This window comes from Talpa occidentalis, unplaced genomic scaffold (assembly GCF_014898055.3).
Source record: "Talpa occidentalis isolate TD23 unplaced genomic scaffold, MPIMG_talOcc4v2.1 talOcc4.6, whole genome shotgun sequence".
In the NCBI taxonomy this organism is placed as follows: Eukaryota; Metazoa; Chordata; class Mammalia; order Eulipotyphla; family Talpidae; genus Talpa; species Talpa occidentalis.
Window position 1 is genome coordinate 93904039 of NW_023604972.1, and position 23631 is coordinate 93927669.

At 38.1% G+C, this 23631-nt stretch overlaps 1 protein-coding gene across 5 annotated transcripts in view; it reads right to left on the bottom strand.

The window, feature by feature from the left end:
- The window catches only part of HOMER1 (homer scaffold protein 1), a 110701-nt gene extending 89610 nt beyond the window's left edge, over positions 1-21091 (bottom strand). The window contains exons 1-2 of one of the 5 annotated variants that reach the window (XM_054688468.1): positions 19999-21020; positions 14989-15106 (exon numbers count right to left, since the gene is read on the bottom strand). In XM_054688468.1, coding sequence (XP_054544443.1) covers positions 14989-15092 — 104 coding nt within the window. In that variant the 5' untranslated portion in view covers positions 15093-15106; positions 19999-21020. Of the gene's footprint in view, positions 1-1096; positions 1271-14988; positions 15107-19998 lie in introns of those variants that run through there. The other 4 variants (XM_037530706.1, XM_037530702.2, XM_054688469.1 and 1 more) reach the window with 4 other exon arrangements.
- Between the last annotated feature and the right edge of the window lie 2540 nt (positions 21092-23631).

A 23631-nucleotide genomic window follows, 5' to 3' on the forward strand; every position in this document is an offset into this window, starting at 1 on the left:
ACAGCCAGAGATAATCACAAACTGTGATCAGCGTTGCCAAGGAAAACAAAGAACTATGAAAAAAGAGCTTTTTCAGGCTTAGGTAACAGCATGTGTGTGGCAAAGTGAATTTTCCATAAATGGCTGCAACATATCCTCTTTTTCTAGAACCTTTCCATCCTGCTATCAGAAGGTGGAGCCTTTGCCAACTCCCCTTAAATATGAATGGGCTTTTGTGATTGGACCAAAATAATGAGGCAAAACTGACACTGTGACTTTAGAGTCTAGATTGTAATAGGTCATTCAGCTGCAGCTTGGTTCTCCTCTTAGAACACTCACTCTTAGAACTAGGCCACTATGATGTGAAGAAAGCCAAGCTTCCTATGGAGAGGAATCAAGGAACCAAGTTGGGAAGGTCCCCAAGGTCCCCAGCCCAGGTAAATTCTCAGTCAAGAGCCAATACTACCTTGCCAATTTATGAGTGACTCACTATTTTTTCTAATCCAGCATAGAGCAGTTGTTATTTTTCTGTAACACATGTAACATATTCATAGCACTTTACCACAGGTTTAATCTCTAAAGAAGTCCATTTTACTTTAAAAAAAAATCCTTTGCGATCTAACAGATTTCCTCAAGTCTGGTCCAGAAGAATGAGCTAAGATCCTTGAACTGATGTTGAAAGATTGAGTCCACTGCACATTATACAGCTGTTGAAAAGTTTAAAACTAGAAAGAGTCACGGCCACTGACAAAACTTTTTTTTTTTTTTTGTTAATTTAAGTTTTGTGGTTAGGTAATAATTCACAAAGATCATAAATAAAGTTTAAAATTAAAATCTCCTTTCTTACCTGGTCTTCTATTCATTTAGTTCCTCTTCCTTTCCCCTAGTAAACACTGTATTTAGTTTCTTATATAGGTAGTATTCAGAGATTTTTATGAAATACAAGGAACTACAAATACATATATTTTTCCCGACATACTTTCTATGTAAGTGGAAGCATACAATTTATAATATTAAAAATAAATCTACCATATAACCCAGCAATTCCACTCCTAGATATTTATCCGAAGAGTATAAAAACACTAATTCAAAGTGATATATGCACTCCTATGCTTACCACAGCACCATTTACAATAGCCAAGTTGTGGAAAAAACCTAACTGCCCAAGGACAGGTGAGTAGATGAAGAACAATGGAATATCACTCAGCTATAAAAAAAATTATGAAATCTTGCCATATGAGAAACATGGGCGGAGCTGGAGGGGATTATGACATGAGCAGGAGAAGACAAATACTGGATGATTTCATTCATATATGGAATATAAAGAAACAAAGGAACACACAAAGCTAACCCAAACAAACCCTATAAATGTGACCATAGAACTTATGCTACTAGAGGGTAAGAATGTGAGATGGGAAAGAAAGAGGCAAGGAGGCCCAACGGCCTATAGAAGAGGCTTACGGGTGTGCTTTGGTTTTGGGTGTGATGTGGTGATAAACATCTGAAGAGATGTGAACCTATTCCCCCAAAACATTACAGTGTCGTAAACCATTAACTCAATGAAAAATATAATTTAAAAAACAGGGTTAAACATATATTTCCATCAAAATGAAAACTTACATATTCTCATTTGCAAATGTAAAAAGGATTGAAAAAGTTCTTTATGTTCTGAAATGAACAAATAGCCAATAAAAAAAATTAAGGCTACAGAACAATACAAACATTATGAAAAACTCATTAAAAGTACATCCTGTGGTCCCCAGTTAAGTCACTCCAGCCAGTGCCATGTAGAGCAGAGATGGGCTATACCCACCAAGTCTGCCCAAACTGCAAATTTGTGAGCATTAAATAAATGATTGCTGCTGCTTTAAGCCAGTAAATTTGGAGTGGATGGTATGTAGCAAGAGATAATCAGAACAAAGTGTAAAGATCTTCAGGCTGGCAAGAACTTGGCAGTTCTAGAAACTGAAAAGAACAAGTGTGGCTGGAACACAGAGATCAAAAACAACAGCAGCAACATCAGCAGCAACCACAACAGCTAACATTTGGCACTTACAGTACACAGGCATTGTTCTAAGTGATTCAAATGTATTATTTAATCATTATAATTTTGTTGGTAGATACTCTTAAAACACTGATTTTTCAAATAGGAAAACTGAGGCACAGAACAGTTAAAGATTTGCCAAAGATCACACTCAGACAGTCTGGTACAAGAGTCAATGCTACAAATAATGCCATATTTCCTCCCACAGAATAGAAGAATGTCATAAAATTAGACTATAAAGGTAGATCAAGCACAATTACACAGATCCTTACAGACCATGGTAGGAAGTTTAGATGTTAGTTTCCAGGTAATGGCACACTACTAAAAGAGTTTAAAACAGGGTTATAATAAGTGATTCAATTTATATTTAAAAGATCATTCTGGCTATGTGTGAAGAAAAGATTACAAGAAAGGCAACAATGTTTGACAGCAAGGTACTCCTGGAGATTAAAATTAGGAATTATTAAAATATAATGGTTTAGGGCCTCCCCTGGTGGCGCAGTGGTTGAGCTCTGGGCTGCGAGGCTGCCCGTAGCCTCTGCCGCGCTGGTTCGTTCCCCGGCCGCCAGCGAGGGTCCCACAAAAAAAAAAAAAAAAAAGGTTTATATATAAAGTATATGTGGAGAATATACTTTATAATTATCAAGCAGATAACACCAAGTCCCAGGATCAACCTTAACATACAAAAAGGAAAAAAATCAAGACACTGTTCTGTGCTATCTAATGTAATGAACTAGTATGCCAGGAAGTATTCCATACTATCTATGGCACATTCTTGAGGGTATGAAAAAAATTCAAACCTAAATCTGATTAAGCCTAGATCCAGGTCCAGGTTTACCAGAAACAGAACAGAGAGACATGTTAAAAGACACCATGAGGACGCAATCTGTCCAATCTAGAATGTGGAAAATTCTGGAAAACAACTTTGATGAATAGGAAAAAAGGGAGAAGGTATTCGGGCGGTAGACTGTTATTAAAAGAGACTCAAGAGGGCCTCCCCGGTGGCGCAGTGGTTGAGCGCTGGGTTGCGAAGCTGCCCACAGCCTTTGCAGCGCCGGTTCGATTCCCAGGTGAGGGTCCCATATGGCGCGCAGACCTCTCCCACCACCCACTGCTCCCCTCAGCAGTGTACGTTGGTCCTTCTGCCTGCTCTGCTCCCCGCTCTGGCTCTGGTGAATTCTCTCACCCTCCCGTGCTTCTGACTGTACCCAGTGCTTGTATAAATAAATAAATAAATCTTTTAAAAAAAAAAAAGAGAGACTCAAGAAACATATCAACCATATGCAATGGATAGACTGCATCTGGAAGTTGACTTAAAGCGATCCAATGATTTAAAAAAAGACACTGATGAGGCCACTGGAGAGCTTTGGCCATATGAAAGTATCAGATTAGGTTTTATGGAATTATTAGGGGTTTTAGGTATTTCTGGTATGATAATGGTATTATAAATGTTTTTTTGCATGTTTATATGTAAATCTTGATTTAAAATAATGTGGAAGAAAGGTAGTACAGATAAAACAATATGCTGAAGCTGGGTGATGGATGCACAGAGGTTAACTACACAATTCTCTTTAGGTTTTGTTTGCTCAAAACTTTTTATAATACAAAATTTAAATTTAAACATTTAGGCGTCTTTCTAAACTCCCTAAATCCAACCATTGTAAGGCTGTAAAAGGTAGGAATAATACGGGCCTCCCCTGGTGGCGCAGCGGTTGAGCGCTGGGTAGCGAGGCTGCCCGCAGCCTCTGCAGCGCCAGTTTGATCCCCGGCCACCAGCGAGGGTCCCACAAAAAAAAAAAAAAAAGGTAGGAATAATACAATGATGATTAACTATAGAACATCCCCAAGTGCTGTAGATTAAACAGATTCATTTAATGAGTGAATGAAGTGGAAGCCCCCACCGAAGGAACTCCCTTTCAGTTTCCTGCCCTTTAACATACAATCGGCTCATTTTTTCCCCTCTCTACTTTAAGTTTAACTGAGCTATGGAATCTTTTCCAGGGCTTAAAACGAATGCTAAATAACATTTTGAAAACAAAACCGAAAGAATTTCCTGAACTCTAGAACTTGCTGAAGCAATACTCTACTTCAAAAAAGTTTGGTCTTGAAGAAGAAATCTACACATTGAATTGGAACCATCATCCTGTGGTAATTTGGTTTTCATTCCAGGCTGCTCAAACTTCTCAAAGTGAGGGCATTAAAAGGACCATTATTTACCTAGTCTAATACCTTTTTTTTTTTTTTGCCTCGTTTGATGTTTCTGCTACATATGATCCTAACTATTCATTTTTTAAAAACACCTCTCCTGGATTTTTGACAGTTTTCTAATTGGCTTAGCCTCATAGCTTTGTGTCTCTCTTCCTTATCTCCCTTTTAAAGGATTGTTCCCCAGAGAGTTCTGATCTGTTCTCTTCCACTAATACCCTGAATGAGCTCATCCTCATCCATAGCTTCAACTAATACTTACATGTTCTAGTGTTTCCTAGAACTCTATCCTTAGCCCAGTTTTCTTTTCTTGAATAAAAGATCTAGACATCCAACCATAAATATCTCCCATGTAGATGGTCATAAATATACCAAGTTTTATACTCAATTTGTCATCTCAACTTGCTTCATTCCTCCTGGTCTTAACAAATGGCTGACCAAGCCACTCTTCTTACCCCTCCATACCTATTAATTCACTGTCAACTCCTACAGATACTACTACTTAAATTTCTTTGGAATCCAGTCCATGTTCTACTCTGTCTTAATTCATTATTCCTTATTCATTATTCTTTTTTTAAAAAGATTTATTTATTTATTTATTTATTTATTTATTTATACAAGCACTGGGTACAGTCAGAAGCTCGGGAGAGTGAGAGAATTCACCAGAGCCAAAGCGGGGAGCAGAACAGGCAGACTGACGAAGTACACTGCTGAGGGGAGCAGCGGGCGGCAGGAGAGGTCTGCACACCATGTGGGACCCTCACCAGAGGCCGGGGATTGAACCGGCACTGCAGAGACTGCGGGCAGCCTCGCAGCCCAGCACTCAACCGCTGCGCCACAGGGGGAGGCCCCGTTTATTCATTATTCTTGTCTAATCTGTTGCAATGAACCTAAAACACAATTAATTTGAGTGTCTGCAAGACACTTTCATCAATTTGTCTCTCTTTCTCACACACACACTCCTTCACCAAGTGCAAACTTCCTCCTTCCTTCATATTGCAGCCTGAGTCGTTAATCTTGAACAAAAGTATAGAAATTGTATCTAAAATTGTTCCTGTTCACCACTACTTAAAGCAATGGTCTCTAAAGTGGGAAACAAGGAAGATGTTAATTTTCTCTTCTTTCATCTCTATTTTTATGTTTATATATATACACACATACACAGAGAGTGGGACACACAATTTATAACTATATACTTATGATGGAATATGCTCAAAATCTTTCATTGATATATGAGTACCACATAAAAATATGTAGAAGACCACTAGTCTAGCAGAAAAATATAATCCTTTAACACAAAACACAGTCATGCCTTGGCCTGAAATAACTTTCTATCTTTATACCATATCTGAGTTGTGCCAAATTACCTTAATTTTCTAACTAAATACATCACCTCTGAATTTTCACATACACCACTCCTATGCTTGAAATGCTCTAATAACCCCCTCACATTTTCTTTCTCCCCTCTGCCCCCTGCACTCCCCAATTATCACCCTGGGTTCTTGAAGGCACAAAACAAATATAACTGGCTAGGTGAAGCCTCCTCTGACCTTCCTAGGCAGAGATGGGCTAAGCAATCTTCTCTGTGTTCTCAAACATAACGGTACATCTCCATTTTAGCATTTAAATCACAGTAATGTAATTTCTTGTTTACATGGCTGTCTACTCATCTTTATATTACCAGTGCCTGGCATGACTCATGACACAAATTAAGTGCTTAAAAAAAAAAAAAACAAATTAAGTGCTTAATGTTTGTTATAAGTGCTCAAGAGGCACAGAGTTAGGGAATAAAGTGTAACAACACCTTAGTTACCTGACAGAGTTGAGAATAAGTGCTCTGTTTTAATGAAGTTTGGACTATCAATTTTAACTTTTTAATTTTAAGATGTGTTTACATCATGTATTGGTTTTTCAGGTGTTGGTTGCAGGGGCAGATTTTTAGAAAGTCAACACTTCATCATCCACCAAATTCCAATCAATTAACCGTCAACAGTGTCAACACATTCTGAAAGATGTCTTATATAAATTCAAAGCTAAGGCTCAGTGATTCCATTCAAACATGGCAAATTAATTGCACACATTCATCTTTTGTGAAATTTCCACCAAATTAAAGAAGAGGAAAGAAGGTATAAACCCATAACACCAAAGAATAGAAATTACATAAGTAATGTCAGTGCACAACTAACTTTAATACAATCTTGAATGATACAGATTTGAATGAAGAAATAGTACATGACTTGGCAAAGCCAAGGAAACTGTAAAATGCCTGCAAAATGGGAATTAATAACTGATCAACTTGCTGGTCATAATTTAGAGGTAACGGGTCTATGGAAAAGGGTGTGAGATGAGGAGTTGACCAGAAATTTACGTAATAGCAATAAAAGCTCTGTTTCCTTTCCCATCCTACATAGTCCAGCAATTATCTTTCCTAATAGAAGACAAAAGTGGGGCCTAAAATAGTTGCACTAAAAGGTTGCAAACCAAGCCATAACCCTTAAAAACCCTCCCACTGATGGTTTCCAGATTACAGCAGGTAATATGCCTCCTAGGTACATAATGGGAGAATATACTTGCCTTGCTCTCAGAATTCAATAAGTTTTTATATTGGAAGATCATTGTCTCAAAAAATTAAACATTTTCACAGAAAAGACCTACAATCTCAAGAACAGATCTCTCTATAGCTAAACTTGGGGACCACCAAGAGAGAGGCCAGTTAAATAACCAATACAAAATCCAACAGTGACAGGCATTACTGATTCAGCTTTTCAGTATGTAAGATATTCCAGGAAAAATTACAACATGAAATAAAAAACTAAGCAAACAGAAAAGGACACAAAAACCAGACAATTTAAGGAACTGATAACAAAACTTCAAAACAGTATAAATATCCCTAAAAGAGATATTAATAAAGAGAAATTGGAATAAAAAATTATGTGGAAATTAAAAATCTAATCACGGAAAATTCCTTAAATGGCAGCATAAAAAGAAAAAAAAAAACTAAAATGAAAAGGTGGTCTATCATCAGCTAATAGGCATTCATAAAGCGAACAGGTATTTTCTAAAAATAGAAGAAAATCTTCCAAACTTAGGAAAGCAAGTTGACAGACTGAAAGGGTCCAGCAGTGACCAAAAGAATAAATGGTAAAATAACAAACAACAAAATAGAAATAAAAATCCATACCATATCATCATGAGCCTTTTTAGCAGCACAGGGGGGATAAAGAGAAAATCCTAAAACTTTCTAATGTAGGGGAAAAGTCACACATGAACAGGAATGCCAAATAAGCAGACTTCAACAGAAAAACTGGAAACTATAAAACTAGATCAATGCCTTCACAAATGTCTCAAAAAAGTTATTACTTACCTAGCCATTTTCAGTTAACTACAGGAAAGTGAGCCTCAGCAAAACCGAGTAAACCAAGTGAGAAGACAATGTCCAAGAAACAGTGGGCACAATACCAAATATATATTCAAGGCAAAGTCTAATATGAGAACCTAGTATAGCCTGCTTAAAGAGTAACCAGTCCATACTGGACCAGGAGTTCACAGCACTACAAGATTTTTAAAAACTTTTAAAAAAACATAATAGATATATTAATATTTTAACATTTGGAAACTTTCCATAGGCTTTTTTTTTTTTAACTGAAGAAATAGTACTTTATAATGTCATATAAGCTTCAGGCATATAGGATTAAAATTCAACATCTGTATAGACTACATCTTGATAACCACCAAGAGTCTTCCAGAGGTATTAGATGTGGTATAACAGACTGACTTTTTAGATGGACAAAGATTACTGCCTCCTAGTGGAAACCTTCTGCAGAAAACTCTCCTCTTGAGTGAGAACAGAGGATTGAATATGATGGGCTACACAAGGGTGATTACGTCATTAATCAGTTGATTTTAAAGTAATCGAAAGGAAAGTTATCCTGGGTGGTCCTGGCCTATTTAAGGAAATACTTCAAAAGAAAATGAAGTATCAGACGGGCTCTTCCTGTCAGCTCTGAAGACATATCTTCCATGAGCTCTCCTTGCAAGGAAAATAATTCAGCCAACATTGTGAGTTCTGAAGACAGTGATCCACAGCCTCTAGTTCCTGCTGCCATCTACCTTGTTGCTTTGTTAGACATGAGCAGAAGACCCAGCTATGATCTGACTCAGAAACTTTGAAATAAATGGGTGTTGTTTTAAGCCACTGAAATTGTGGTGACTTTGTCATAGAGCAATAGGAAACTAATAGTGTGGTATGTGGACAAACTCAGTTATCTAAGCGGAATAAACTACATTAAAAGGAAACCATACTTCCTCCAAAAACATAAAAAGTTAGGAATTCAAAGTAATGTCAAGTAGGTCTAAAAGTAATACATTCAGAATGTCAAAAAGCAGAAGTAACTGAGTAAGAAATTGGTATAACTGGTAACAGCTGACAGACACCAGTTTTTAAAGAGAGATCAGTTTCAAGTTGTCTTGAATCTTTTGGCTTATAAGAAATAGACATGACTCAATCAGGGATTTTCCCCCTCAGTTCAAACCTGTAATTTTTTCAAATTAAAAGCAGAGAGGGGGAAAAATAAACTTCAAGGATCACTGAAGCTTTTGAAAGGACAAAAATTTCTCATATGTGTAAGCTTCACTTTATCCATTGCAGTTATTCTCAAAGTAAGGTCCTGGATAGGCAGCTCCAGTATCACTGGGTATTTGTTAGAAGAGCAAATTTGTGGAATCCACTCCGAGGCCTACTGAATCAAAAATGCTTGGTATAGAGTCCAGCGCCCTGTGTTTTTAGAAACCCTCTAAGTGATTCTGATGCAGGGTCAAAATTGAGACCTGCCAATCACCTGATTTCTGCCACTGTCCTGCTCTTCCTTCTTCAGTCAAGAATTAAAGCATTTCTAAACTTTCTGTATCCAACCTGTATTAGAGTACCACAGTCACTAGTACATGGTAAGAACTGAAAAAAAAAAAAAAGTTTGCTAAATCAGGAGATTAGGCTTCAGATGTGTTTCTTTGGCCAGAGGATCTTTAGAATAGGGATATGAATATCTTTGGGCAGGACATGTTCTTTTCACTCTCCCACAATCACCACCAATCCCTACTGCCTTCTACCTTACACTTTGACATATTTTTTTCTGCCCAACCCATGGTAGCATCAGAGTTTGGAACCTATGGGGGAAAAAAATTCAGAAACAATAACAATTTTAAATCTGGACACAATATAACCCAACCTTCTCTTCAGAATAAGGGGATAAAGTAACTTACAACTATCTCATGATGGTTCAGAAATTGTATAATATGGAGCCTCCCTGGTAGTGCAAGGGGTTAAGACACAACCTATGAAGCTATCCACAGCCACTGCAGCACAAGTTCGATCCCCAGCCAGGGAGCTACCCACATGGCACAGCAGACCTCTCCTGACTCACCCACTGCTCCTCTCAGCAGTGTATTTCAGTAGATCGGCCAGTTCTGCTCCCCGCTCTGTCTCTGGTGAATCCTCTCACCCCCACACCTCTGGCCTGTACTCCAGTTCTTGTATGCATAAATAAATAAATCTTTAAAAAAAAAAAGAAAAGAAATTGTACAATATGCTACAACAGGCCCATCCACCTTGAAGGTCTCTTGGTTCAGGATTAAGCCTACTAAAAGTGTTTCAAGATAACATCTGAAGATTTCTTTTTCTGAAGTCTTCAGAGAAGTAGACTCTGCCTACTTAAGTATTCCACAAGCTGTGCCCAGTACTAGGCCAGGGCTTTGGGAACTCCATACTAATAGGTAATATAAAAAAGAAGAACCAAAATGGAGCTACCTAAGTTCAGGTAAAAACCAGAGTTGGGAAGCTATAGATGGTTGGACCGAGGTGTCCCAGGGCATGTCCAGGCAAGCCCATCCATACAAAAATGTCCATCCATAAGAAAATGAAACCCTGCCAGCAGGCCAAAGACCACTCAGGATTGAAATTCAACCAATCATCCCTTAGTGAACTTTCCACCAATCAGAACTGTACTAAATGAAAAACCGTATTTGCATAAAGCAGACCTGAGTGTGCACTCTCTCGATTTTCCTATACACATAAGCAGCTCCCCAACCAAGGCAACTCAAACACACAGGTCAACCGTTTCTTGAGTCTGCATCTATTGGATTGCCCTAAAGAAATTGTTTTCCTTTGCTGTAACTAAACCAGATTTCAGTTTCTTGGACTATAATACCAAACACATATAACAACATTAAATCATTTGTGAGACTTCAATGTATTTTTAAAAAATAATGCACTGAACAGACTTAAGTACACTAAAATTAGGATGCAGTTTCAGCGCTATCAAAAGGGAAAAAAAGATACATTTCATGAACTCATCACAAAAATATTAAACTTATACTAAATAAGATATTTTTTTAACTGAGGGGTTAGAAACCCTCTCTAAATGAGTTTCTAAAAATATGAGTATCTCTTTAGGATCCCATGAACTAACAGTAAAAGCTCTGAGGAACTACAGTGCATATACACGGTCCATCGCTAAATAACAATAACATAACAGAACTATGCTTTACATTTAATCTTAAAAAAGACACAATTTTCATGATCATTGTCATGATAGCAAAAGAGTACTTCTTAAGCCAATTTTGAAAAGAAAATGAAATAAAATTTTAGAAAAGCCAGCTAAAATTGATACACATAAGCATCTACATGTATAAACAATGATCCTTGTAACTTTGCATTGCAGATACAAACATTTTTAAATACCCTTCACTCTTAAAACCTAAGAAAAGGTCTAAAATTTAGTATATTAAGAGAAACTAAATGGTTCAGAAAGATCCAAAAAATAAAGTTTCACATGGCAGCTGCCAGAAATAAACATAGTAGCACTTTAAGGAATTTCCTTCAAATATTTTTATGCATATACAAAAAAAATTTACATAGCTATGGTTATAAGGACTATACAATTTTTCATCTGGTTTCTAATGACCACTGCACCATCTTTGAAAACATTCTTTAGGCTATTTGCCTATCATACAAATAATCTATCATTTAAATGTCCACAGGTGATATACTAATATGCCACAAAAGAAAACTAAACAATAATGTCATTAATATTTAATTATTTTCCCCATGCTAATATGAGCATAGCAATAAATTTCAATTTATCATTAACAGAATACTAACTGAAAGCAACAACAGACAACTAAAATTTTATATATGTATATATGTTGAGTAAGGAAAAAGGTAGTCTGCAAGACCTAGCTTTTTTTTAATCAACAGAAGCTCAAGAAAGATGAGTTAAGAGTAACTTGGGAATCTCCCCACTCAGTTGAATGTATACAATCCCTGGCAATACTAAGTAACACAAGCATAGGTAGTATCTTCATTCTATAAACAATCAAGGAGTCACAGGATGATTAGGCAAAGCACAAGAATTTTAATGTCAAAAACCATGTGACAGATTCATAATAAGAGAGTAAGACAAAACAGCCATTTTATATAAGATTAATAAGCAAAATGGGAGCACAGAAAGGTAAATGGATAGGGTAAGTACGCTTATATATTCTAACAGGCTCAAAATAATTACCCTATATAAGTTTAGTAATGTACAGTTACCTTCCATAAAGGAAGACTGACAAATTTCCTAATATGAGTGTGCTGAAGTCTTTGATAGTCAAGATACTGAAGATAATTTTCTATAGACTGTTATTAAGAACCTAATGGGGGAAACAACATAACTAGGGCAGAAAATTTCAACTCACAAAAAAAGCCTTATTCAGAAAAACCCTCTTAAACTTATCTTAAATACTTAAACGAAACAGGAGGCAGTAACTAGTCAATTAAGAATGAGGCATGTTTAAACATAAAGGTAAAAATATTCCACAATTTACCTAGAAGAATTATCAGAAAAATACCTGGGACATCTAACCATATACCGAATTGCCAGGAATCAAGAAGTAATGTGTAATAAAAATGGGGTCTAATTCCCCAAATCATTTTAATTTCTATCATACATGTATGCCACACTACAAACTAGTATGTGAACAAGGGAAAAGCAACATGTAGAACCCATGGAATGTGTATCAGGGCTGTGACTCTCAGCAAATTTCTATTTAGGTCTCCTACTCAGGGACAGTGAGGAACAAACTTTTCCATGGGGATTGGAGTTGCAATGTCGAGGATACTCCTACATCATTCTGGACTGAGGCATGTGAACATAAAAATCCAGATGTGCTAACAGGCATGACATGATAAACATGTCTTTAAATGACTTACAAGGTAATGAGAGCTGCTTTGATATCTCTGGTCCCTCAGTAGTTTTGTTGTTGTTGTTGTTGTTGAATTTCTACCTAGACCTGATTGGTTTATAGAAAGCCCTCAATTCTTACAACTGCTCTGCATTGAGGAACTGGTTCAATGCTCTACAAAGACAACATGGAACGTTTCATGTTTTATAGAAAAACATTGTATGTCTATAAAGCAAGGTTTTTATAGAAGCAAATATTGGGCATTAAGGGTAAGGTAACTTTTTACACACTAGAGAAACTGCAAAGGTAAACTGTTATGAAAAGAAAATAGTGACTAAATTGCTAAATTTTTGATTGATAGAATTTTGCTTTCTGATACAAGAAAGAAACCAATGACCTTTTGACTTCCTCCAGCAGCCTATCTTTAAAAGACAGCTAAGTGTAAACAAAATTCAGTTCTAAACCATAAGCAAAATGTTAATGCTATACATTTAAATTCTTTTAGCTACACAAGAGTCATACTGGTTTCAAAATCCATTATTGGGGGAGAAATTTGTTAAGATTATTTTTTCCTTGCAAAGTCTCTAAAAAGATGTCCCATAAAAGGAATTCTAAATTATACTTGTCCCTATAAAATTAATTCCAAATTACACTTATCAGAGAAGTGAGAGTTTTTAAAAACAAGATGATAAAATGCAAGTGGAGAGAAAAGGCAGAGCATAAAAAAATATATACATGTCAACAGTTTTGACCTCTTCCCTCAAAAATGCTGCTTAAAACAAACAGCAATGAAGTTTTAAATTTTGTCTTCTTTCAACAGATATTTATTAGGAAGCAAAGAAATGACCAATGTGTTAGATTTGTGATAGGGGGAAGGAAAACCAGGCTACAGTAAGATTTTTAAGTTCACTGATAAATCTCTCTCTTAACAGAACGATAATAGAAGATCTAATTTTATTGTATTTGGATTATACCATATATACTGTACACAGTATAGTATCTGGAGTATACAGTAAAAAATAAGATTTTCTTGCCCAAAATTAAGATTCTAACTATACAATTTTATTCACATATTGAAGATTGGCTTTTAAAAAGTTTTACCTACTTTTGCAATATCCATTCAGTAAAGATTGAAAATTTTATCTCTTTAGATGGACTAACAACTAAATAAACACCACTTATTACATGGAGATTCTTTTGAAATGAAAATATTTAATAAGCTTGAAATGCCTCAAAAGCACTTAACTTTTCAAAATTTAACAGAAAATTCTGTTTGGGCCCTAGGAAAGCTCACTTATTCCATGAGTATAAGGAATTTCATGACCTACAGACTCACTTTCCTGTATGAGCCACAGATCATGGGTATTACAAATATGCAACACAAACAAGAAACTATATTTCATTAAACTAACCAGATCCTAACTAACTGTGAAATAAAGCTTTTAAAAAGTTTTATTTTATCAGGAAGCATAATATATTTGAAATTTATTTTCCCTTCTCTCTTTCTAATGAGTTGGAATAATCCTAAACAACAAAACACTCAGGTAACTAAAAATAAATATTTAAAACACCATAGGTCAGAAAAAAAAAAAAATCACATGACAGTAGGGAAGGGTCAGACCTTCTGAGATTTAACCATCTTGTCATCTGAGACATTCAACCACTTAAAACTAAACTGAAGTTACAAACTACATATAGAACAGTTTCTTCTATCTTTTAAATACATGAGTAACATTTCCTGAAATTAGCCAAACTAACCTTCATGATTCTCTAAATCCCAAAAGGAAAAGCAACGCTAGTCAGATTTACTTTGTGATTTCATTTCAAAATTATTAAATAAATCATTGCACTGAACCAAAATTAAGAAATTCCCTAAGCACAGCCATTATATTTTTAAGTAACTTTTTTGTTATACTTGTTTGTTCATTATAGACCTGCAAATTTGTTGAAAAAGTTTTAATCCTTCAAGTTTGAAAGGTAACTATTTTAATTTAATAGTAATTCTTTTCTCGAGTCAGGAATCAAAGAAAACAAGTAAAAGAAATAAAAATAGGAACAGTGCGGGTATTTTTTAAAAGGATTAATTTCTATAAGTTGTGACCAAATCAAAATGACATAATATATATTGTTTTAAGAATTACATAATCACATCTTAATGTACTACTCATAATCACTATTTCGTTCTCATAAAAATCTCAGGCCAGAGCCAAAAACATCATATATCATATTCATTCTATCCTAGCTCTAATATTTGCTCCCCTCAAGTTAATTCACATAGGTAAAGTAACCAATCTTGACTAGTTTATATAATCTTACTAAGTGCTTTACACAAGTACTCAAGTACCATAATCTTGATTCTCCTCCCCTTATTCAAATTGTGCCTTCTTAAATATGTACCTATTTTTAAAGGTTTTTCCCATTTTTAAAACTAGAATATTTTGTTTTTTAAAAAACATAAATATCTTATTTATAAATTATAAATAACATTCCTATATCAGGGCACAGTAACACCACTGGCTATCCCATATAGATAGTGTTACCTGTCAGTTGACAGTGAATCCATCCCATTATCACCAAACTTGTGGGAAAAAACTTCAATTTTCTTTTTGGAGAGAATAGTGTGAGGGGAGGAGCAGACAAGCATAACCAATCCCAACTCTGAAACAAACAGAAGTTGGGAGGAAAAGAGTAAATTTTCAGGAGTTAAATTAGGGAAGAAGCAGGTTTGGGGGTGGAAGTGGACTTAAGTTTTTCCTACTACCTATAAGCAAGTAAAAGCATTGTATCAAAGAGAAAAAACCCTCAGAGTTCACTGCTATTAATCTCCTGCCTGTTTTAACTAGGACAAGGGGGGAAATGGGATGAAATCACAGAGATAAAAGGAAGTAAGAGCAAAGAGAAACCAAGTTTCTTTTGAAAAGTCCTCACTGTACATAGCAATAGGATTACAGAGTAGGTGAAAAGAATATTTGGAAAGAGCAAGTAAATACTCAAAAAAAGTCCCAAAAAAAAAAAAAAAAAAGTTTAAAAGATCAGTAGGAGCACAGTAGGCTCTATTAGTCCATTAATACATTCAGAACTAAACCTATTCCCACGTAAGTTCTCATAAGAAAAATAATGTAGCTATATGAGATGGACATTTATTAGACTTGTGGTAATCATTTTGCAGTATATTAATCTGTTAAATCATTATACTGTACACTTTAAACCAATAAGGTGCTATATAGATCCACTAAGTTCAATAAAACTGGGGTGGGGGGAGAGGAAGGTCTGTATACAAAATATGTAAATTCTTATGGTTGAGACCCTCCTAATATGTTGATATAAAATTAATTAATCTGTTTCTCTCAGGTGATAGGACTTTTTAGTTTATAAGGCAAATCTTATCTACAACTCCAAGTACTCTTGCATTGTAAGTGTTGTCACTTTCCGTGCAGTTTTTATGCCAGTAAGAAAATCCTTTCAAATTCCCAAATTACTTTCTCATGGTCCATCTGAGGAGTATATCTCTGGGAAGATTACCATGTATTTTCCAACATTTTTACCTCTGCACATGAAATGCCGTAATTCTAAAATCTTACCCAACCAACCAACCACACACATCTCAATCTCCATCCCTCCCCTCTTCCCACTCTGGAATTTTCTAGGACCTGCCCAGCTATCGACTTACCCTACTGGCCAGGATTCACTGCTCTGGTTTGGTTTTTCCACAGGACACTACAATTTAGTTTTTTAACTGTTTTCTCACTCTACCTCATTGACTCTTTATATCACTAATTTTCAAATTACCAGATGCCACCACTGGGTTGTTAAATCAATTTAGTGGGTACCAACTGTCTTTCTTTCCTAAAAATAAAACTGAATCAAATAGCATAGAAAATACCAGAGTACATCACACAATGCACATTATTTTGTGGCATTTTATCATACGCACACTAGGTTTTGAGGTTAAAATGTATATTTTACTATAATGGGTCATTACCAAAAAGGACATGAAATATATCAGCTTTCATTTGTGCTTCAAGACTCTCTAACCTGGCCCCTGCACTGGATTTCAGAACTCTCTTGCTTTACATCCTGTAGAGTCCAAGCAAAGTTCTTCATGCCAGATTTTCACAATACCTCAACTTAGTGCTGCCAATCACACTGTTCCCTATCCTTGAATGGCCTTTCACTTGCCTACCAAGTTCACCTGCACTCATCTTTCAGAGTTTAATACCTATCACCACCTCCACAAAATCTTTTTTATTCTTCCTTCAGCAGCTAATATTATAAACATACACACTCTGTGCTTCTGGTTCCCCTTAGACATTTCACTTCTCAATTTTACTTCTTAATTTTAAGCTTAACTGTCCTTCCAACTTCTAAATTACGAACTCTCTGAGGGAAGGAACATGTTTTAATCGACCATATCAGCAACACTGAGTTACTACATGACAGGGATTCAACATTGCTAAAATGGACAAGTAATTAGAGATTTGCATATAACTTCTCTAATGTTAAAAATGATTGCTCGTTTTGAACAAAGTTCACTCACATTGCAGTACAGGACAAAGGTTTCCGTATTTTTTCTATAAGGCCCCAGAGAGCGGCACAAAGTAGCCTGAGATAGAAAGAGGTGTCAGTTTCCTCTCTCAGCAAACAAGGGACTCAGTTCAGGTTGCAATGCTACAGGACCCACTTCCACACTTCAGGAAGTTTGCTGAGGAAGGTCAGAGAAATGGATTTCCCAAGGTTTCCATAAGCAGGTGAGATTAATCAAAAACAGCATTATCAGACCCCAATTGCAGGAAGAACCACATGTTATAAATAACTCTTAACGGAGTGGGTGTTCGCTATTCCCTTGTTGATGGTACAAAATTGCCAATATGAGTTAAGCCAAACAAAAGGTAGCATAAAAAACTAGTTGAGGGTGCTTGATTTCCATTGCCTACTCTAATAGTTCTGAAATAGCTAATGACTCACTCTCTCATTATGAGATAAGATGGGAGAAGGGGTCATACCTAACAGGCTCCTCACTGAGACTTTGAAGCTTTTCACAGACCTTATCTTACACAAAAGCTCTAATTTTCAGGGGTGTGAAACACCTGTTTCACAAACCAATACTTTAGCTGCTTTCAGTGCAATGAAACACAGTTCACAGAGCACCTAAGATACTTTGACAGACGCTGCCAACTGTCAGTTTCAGCTGTTCTTACCCCCTTTCCACCCTAGTTCATAGACTGCAATTAAAGGGTCATAGACTTGTTTTCAGCTTAATCACTCATTGTGTTTTCAAATAATTCCTTTTGCTTAGAATTTGACCCTAGACTTGCAATTATATCCATAATTAAGCAAAGACAAATTCTTATTAACTAACAGTAGTCAAAAATAAATTCATATATGAAACTCTCCACCCACAATATTAAATTTTAGGCACTTGTCAGAGTAAGGTCATTTACGATTGCCTTGGTTTAAAACTTTAAAGGCCTTTTGATATAAATAGATCTAGCAGGCTATGCTTATTTCACAAACATGCTAGGCATAAATACCTAGAAAGTGTGAAAATGTCCATAAATGCCTTCTTTGTATGCTCCTCTCTTCTACTTTCACCATCTTCTCTTGACAACTTACAGCAACCAAATCACTATTGATGAGAAATACAGACTTTCAAAAAAAAACAAATGCCATAAATGCTCACTCCTTTCTCCTTCAACCTCTTTGAAGTTCTTTTAAAATAAGGACAAATAAACCAGATTCTAAACAAATCACATTTCACTGAAGTGTCTAAATGCATGTTGTGTAAAGACTTATTTTCATATTTTAAATATCAGAGCCCTTGGTATTAAATTCACCTCAAGCTCCCCTGGTAAAATAATGGACATTCATGCAGCCTAAAGGTTGTGGAAAATCGATTTTCTTTCATGATGCTACCACTCCACCACCTAGAGAGAATGCAGCCTTCAACATGAAAAACTGCCACTTGGTTTTTTCTTTTTTTTTTTTTTTGCTCTGGCACATGTTAAACAAGAGCTGCAGATTGTCAAGGGAAGCCATATTTCAAAGATTTTGAATAGTAGTAATTTTCACATTAAAATTGTTGCAATTCATGCAAAAATAATTTTCAAATACAACTGTTTTCCAGCCTAGGTGCTTGAAAACCTCTTAGAGAATACAATGTCTCCATCTGAAAGATTTACTTCAAGAAACCAACTAGTAACTATTAAAATGGAAAGAAGGTGGAGGAAAAAAAAATCACATTTTCAGACTGGAAAAAATCCCTAAAACTCATCTAAGTCTTTCCTTTGTAGATAAGAGTTCACAGAGGTTAAGTAATTTACTCAGATAACCAAGCTACTAATAGCAACACTAGAAATAGAATGAGATATTTAAACTGCAGTTTCCCAAATCATGCAAGTTATACATATTCTCATCACTTGTCATTTAAATTTTTATAACAATTGTCACTCTCTATAATTCCTGATGAAGTCCTACAACATATATTCTAAATTTTTTAAGTTGTTCAATAAGCTTCACATTCTAACTTCAGCAAAAAAGATAGTACTATCAAAAAATTTTCCAAGTTTTAAGGAGTGTGCATATATCCTCAAACTGTCACGGTGAATTTCAGAATCTATCTTTTCAATCCTTGCCCCTTAACTACACTTCAGATGTGTTAACCAGAACACAGGCACAGAGAGAAAGAGAGAGAGAATAAATTCTGGAAGTTCTTCTTAGAAGAGAAGAATCTACAATCTGTAAGTGAAATGACTAGTCATTACTCAATATAGTATGAGTTTCTGGCTTAACTGAGGAAGAGTCACTAAGAATTTTACTAAGTAACTGTCTGAAGAGTTAATACAAGATTGGAAAAAGCACTCTTTGACTTTGAATCTGAAGGGTGTAAATTTGACATGTTACACAAAGATCTGAGCTGAAAAGGGTTAAAACAGACAAACAAAAAAAGTAAACAAGTTCGTTCAAAGCTTTTTCCTACTGAGGCTCTGATTTTCCTACCTAGTGCCTGGCACTGTGGAGACCATCAGTAGGACACACAGATTTTCTTGATTTCAAATGCCCCAATACATCTATGTATTTTAGCTTTGGCTATTCAAGGGCAAAAGAGAGGGCACAGTAAGGGCAACAATACACACTGGATCGTTTTCAAGAACAGTACTCCAACCACTCATTACTTTACAATCGTCCCTTTGTGCAAAGTACAGAGAGAAAGCAGTAGTTCTCTTTGAAAGATACCGGCAACAAAACCTAAAACAACATGATTTTGATTACAAACTGATCGTGCACTTTGCCCAGTAAAACGAAGAATGTATTCCAAATATTACTAATAAAACTATATTCGTATAACAAAAAATGTTTCTTAATTATGACCGCCGGTGTCACTTTACAAAAATAACTTGTTAAAAGGTTAGCACACCTCTTTTTAAAGTGCGACCAGCTTAGCATGGTGGCAAATTTCTTTGAAAACATAAAACACAGACAATCGCCACCACCGCTCAATAACACACATACATAAACAGATTCGAAGCTGTGTTAAGCACAAAAATCCTTACCCCATTTTGACCAAAGAAAACTTGCTCTGAAGTTTCTGCTTTTATGCTACGGAATAACTTCCAAAGGAATTCCTCCGTCTGCTATTTCGCAGTTGCTTTTCCACCCCCCGAGATCCTTTTCTGGAGGTATTTCGGTGATGCTGACAATTCAATTAGTTCCCTTAGGTAAAATGATTTCTCTTTCGTAAATACCAAAACGTTCAAACAGAGGTGGCATTTGCTTATTAGAGTTAAAATGCTGCGCGGAGGAAACAGCGGTCAACTCTATTCCACAAAAAAGAGTCTACGTGTAGGAAAACGCAGAATCCAGCTTCACCGAGTCCTATAAAAAATGAGTTCGGTGGTCATTTTGTTCATGTCCTCCACGACACTCAGGGAAAGCCAGGTAACTCGGCCTTTTCGGTGCTACTAAGGCTGCGGGTTCAAATTTCTCCACCACACCAGGTCCCTGGGGGTGGAGCGTGCAACCCAATGCGACGTGCACTTTAGAGATCCCTACGTGAAAATAAAAATCCTAAAAGCAGCAAGCCACTGCTTCCCTGCGCTCACATTAGAAAAAGCGATATAGAAAAATCTCCTTGAAGTGCAAACTCGGCAGCTCGAGACGTGCACGGCACTCCACATAGGAATCTGTCTTTTTAATTTGTCCCCTTCTAAGACTCGGAGCAGAGAGGAGGTGGGGAGGAGGAAGAGAAGGCTGGGCAGGATCGATTCATTCTCCCGAGGAGAATAAACGGAGCCATTTCCAGGATGGCAGCAGGCTGGGGGCGCAGCGCACGCCGGGGCGCAGGGGGAGGGGGCCCGATCCCACCTCCCTCAGCCCCTTCCCGCCCCCCGTCGCCGAGCACAATGGAGCCCGGTCGGCGCGCGGCCCTTCATTCGCGGCTGCACCCTCTTCCCTCCTCTCTTTGGAACACAGCAGCAGCAGGTCGGAGGCTCCTCGGCGAAGAATGAATGAATCAGAGCGCCGAGCCCCACGCAGCCCCCGGCTCCCTGCCCCCAGCTCCGGGGCGGGACGAGCAGCGGCGGACGGGGCTGAAGGGTCGACGGGCGCGCGCCCGAGCTGAAGCGGGCGGCGAATCCCGCGTCGGGGGCCGGGGAGCGGAGCTCGAAGCCGCGGGAGAGCCGCCGCTCCGGCGCCCCCACCCCTGCTCCTCGCCTCTCACGCTCCGCGCCGCCGCCACGCGCCGCCTCACAGTCCCCGGGCCCGCCGCCTCCTCACACTTCCATCACCACCCGCCTCCGCCGGCCTCCAGCTCCCGCTCGGCAGAGCAGCGCCGGCCCGGGCGGCCTGAAGCCCGTCGCTGCCTCCGCCTCAGAGCGCAGGGCGCAGCTTCCCGGGTCAGCGCCGCCCGCGTGAGCCCAGCGCGGCGGGAGAGCGGGCTGCGGGGGGGGGGAGGGGGCGGGGAGAACGAGGAGGGGGCCCGAGTGGCCCCTCCCCCTGCTCACGGGCGGGAGCGGGAGGCGACAGCTGCCGCGGAACCGCAGCCGGGCGCCGGGGGCTGAGGCTGACCCGTCCGGAGAGCCCAGAGCGGCCCGGCGGGCAGCCGGAGGAGGCGACGGCCGCGAGGGCTGAGAGGAGGCTGGTGGTGTGGGGCCACGCCGGCCCTCGTGGGGAGCGCGGCCGGCCGGCGGGTCCGTCGGTCCGTCCTTCCTTCCTTTCCCCCCTCCCCTAGTGGCCGGCGGCGGGCGGGCGGCGCGCTCTGCTCCAGTGCTGGCTCCCGGCCCCGCTCGCGGCCGCCACAGCCTCCTCCGCGCCCCGCACCAGGTGCTCGCGCTGTGTCTCCATCCTCCCCGCAGGAGGACCTTTAAATAGCAACGTCAGCGCGCTCCTCTCCGCACACACGTCACCCGCCGCTTACGTCACCGGGTGCGGGGGATGATGTCACGCGGCCGGAAGTACTGCTAAATTAGGGAAGGCGAAGGGGGAGGCGGACTGGGCGAGCTCCTCTGTGCCCACCTGCTCTCACTTCTCTTTAAAGGCCAAAGCGCAGGAGACAGCCCGAGAAGAGCTCGGAGAAGGAAGAGACGGGAGGAGATTTCCTTGCAAGAAATGTGCCAAACACGAGTGATTCATTCATAGCAACAGTGCCGAAGTGTCAAGCCGGTGATATCCTATCTCCCACTCCCACCCCTGATACGGCAGCATTCCCGGGCTTCTCAAATCCCAACTAACGCGAAATGTGGGAGGAGAGCCTGATCACTCGCGATGGAATATTTCCAACAAACTTGGGAAAAATCCTATTTTTCGAAATAATTATGAAATGCTCTTCTGCACATAGTAGATTTTTAAACTCCACCACCACCACCACCACCACCACCACCACCACCACCACCACCCCCACCACCACCACCCCTTTGGTGGTTACCTAAATCACCAAAAAATAAAGAAGGGAGCCATGTTCAAATATTACGTTATAAAGGATAATAATTAAAGGAGGAGAGGCCGTTGGATGATCTAAATGTTTTCATTTGCAGAACAGCGATGCTTCAACATAGGATAATGAGTCAGTCTTAACAGTTCACTCGAAATTATCACATACTTAGCAATGCTAGTATATACCTTCTATGTTCTGGTTTATCAAGACTATGAATTCCAGTTTAATGTTAACACGTACACATTTAGGTTGCTTTTGTCCTTAGTTTTAACCACATAATACATAATTACAACATCTCTTAAGCAGTTTTCATTTTCTATATGTCAAGGATGAGTGGTGGTCTAAAGGGTTACTAATTATGTTTTTGTGCCTATAATAAAGCATATTGTGAGTGTTTTCCCAATTGCAAATTACTACATCCTTTAAATAGCCTCATTATTTTGTCTGGTTAGTATTACGTAGACTCAAAAAATGAAATTTGTTTTAACTTGATAATCATGACCCAGAAATAGTTACTACATAATGCCAAAGGCCATTGCTATTTCAGAGTTAGTCTGTAAATGCAGTGGCCACGTTTTCCAAACTGAAATCTAGACACTTTATTTAATAATAGACAAAATATTTGGAATCAGATGTGACCTGGAAAATCCAGGACATAGCATAATCAACCTATAAAATAATTGTTAAGAGAGCTATAAATGGATATGAATGCAGTTTAAATAAATGAAGTGAAAACTAGAGAATTTAAATCGTGTCATTTAAAAAATGTTTTTAATGTCAAACTACTCACATGATTTCTAATTAAGGACATTGGTTTTGCAGCTTTTTGCATTTACATTTTATTGATCAAGTTAAAGGACACCGGCCAAAAAAGTTAGCAATTTTGCAAGTAAGCTGGGCTTTCTGGTTATCGCCACAATACAAAATCACGGTTTTGCTTATTGTTGGATTTTTTCTTTAAGGCTATAGCAAAGGTTAATCAAAAGCAAACCCCTGCTTCCTATTTGTCTAATATTATCATATTAATAGAAAATTGTACTCACTCATATTTCAAATAAGAAATAAATGGAGCTTCTTATTATAAAATATTAAAACAATAAAACTGCCATTCTACAGTAATGTCATCCCTTGCCTCATTCAAATTAAAATACAAATTAAGTTATTACTTTACTGAATTTTATCTACAAACTGTTTTTTATCTGAACTAAATCACTTATCTCACTTTCCTGCTCTTCCCATCCAGTTAATTTAAGCT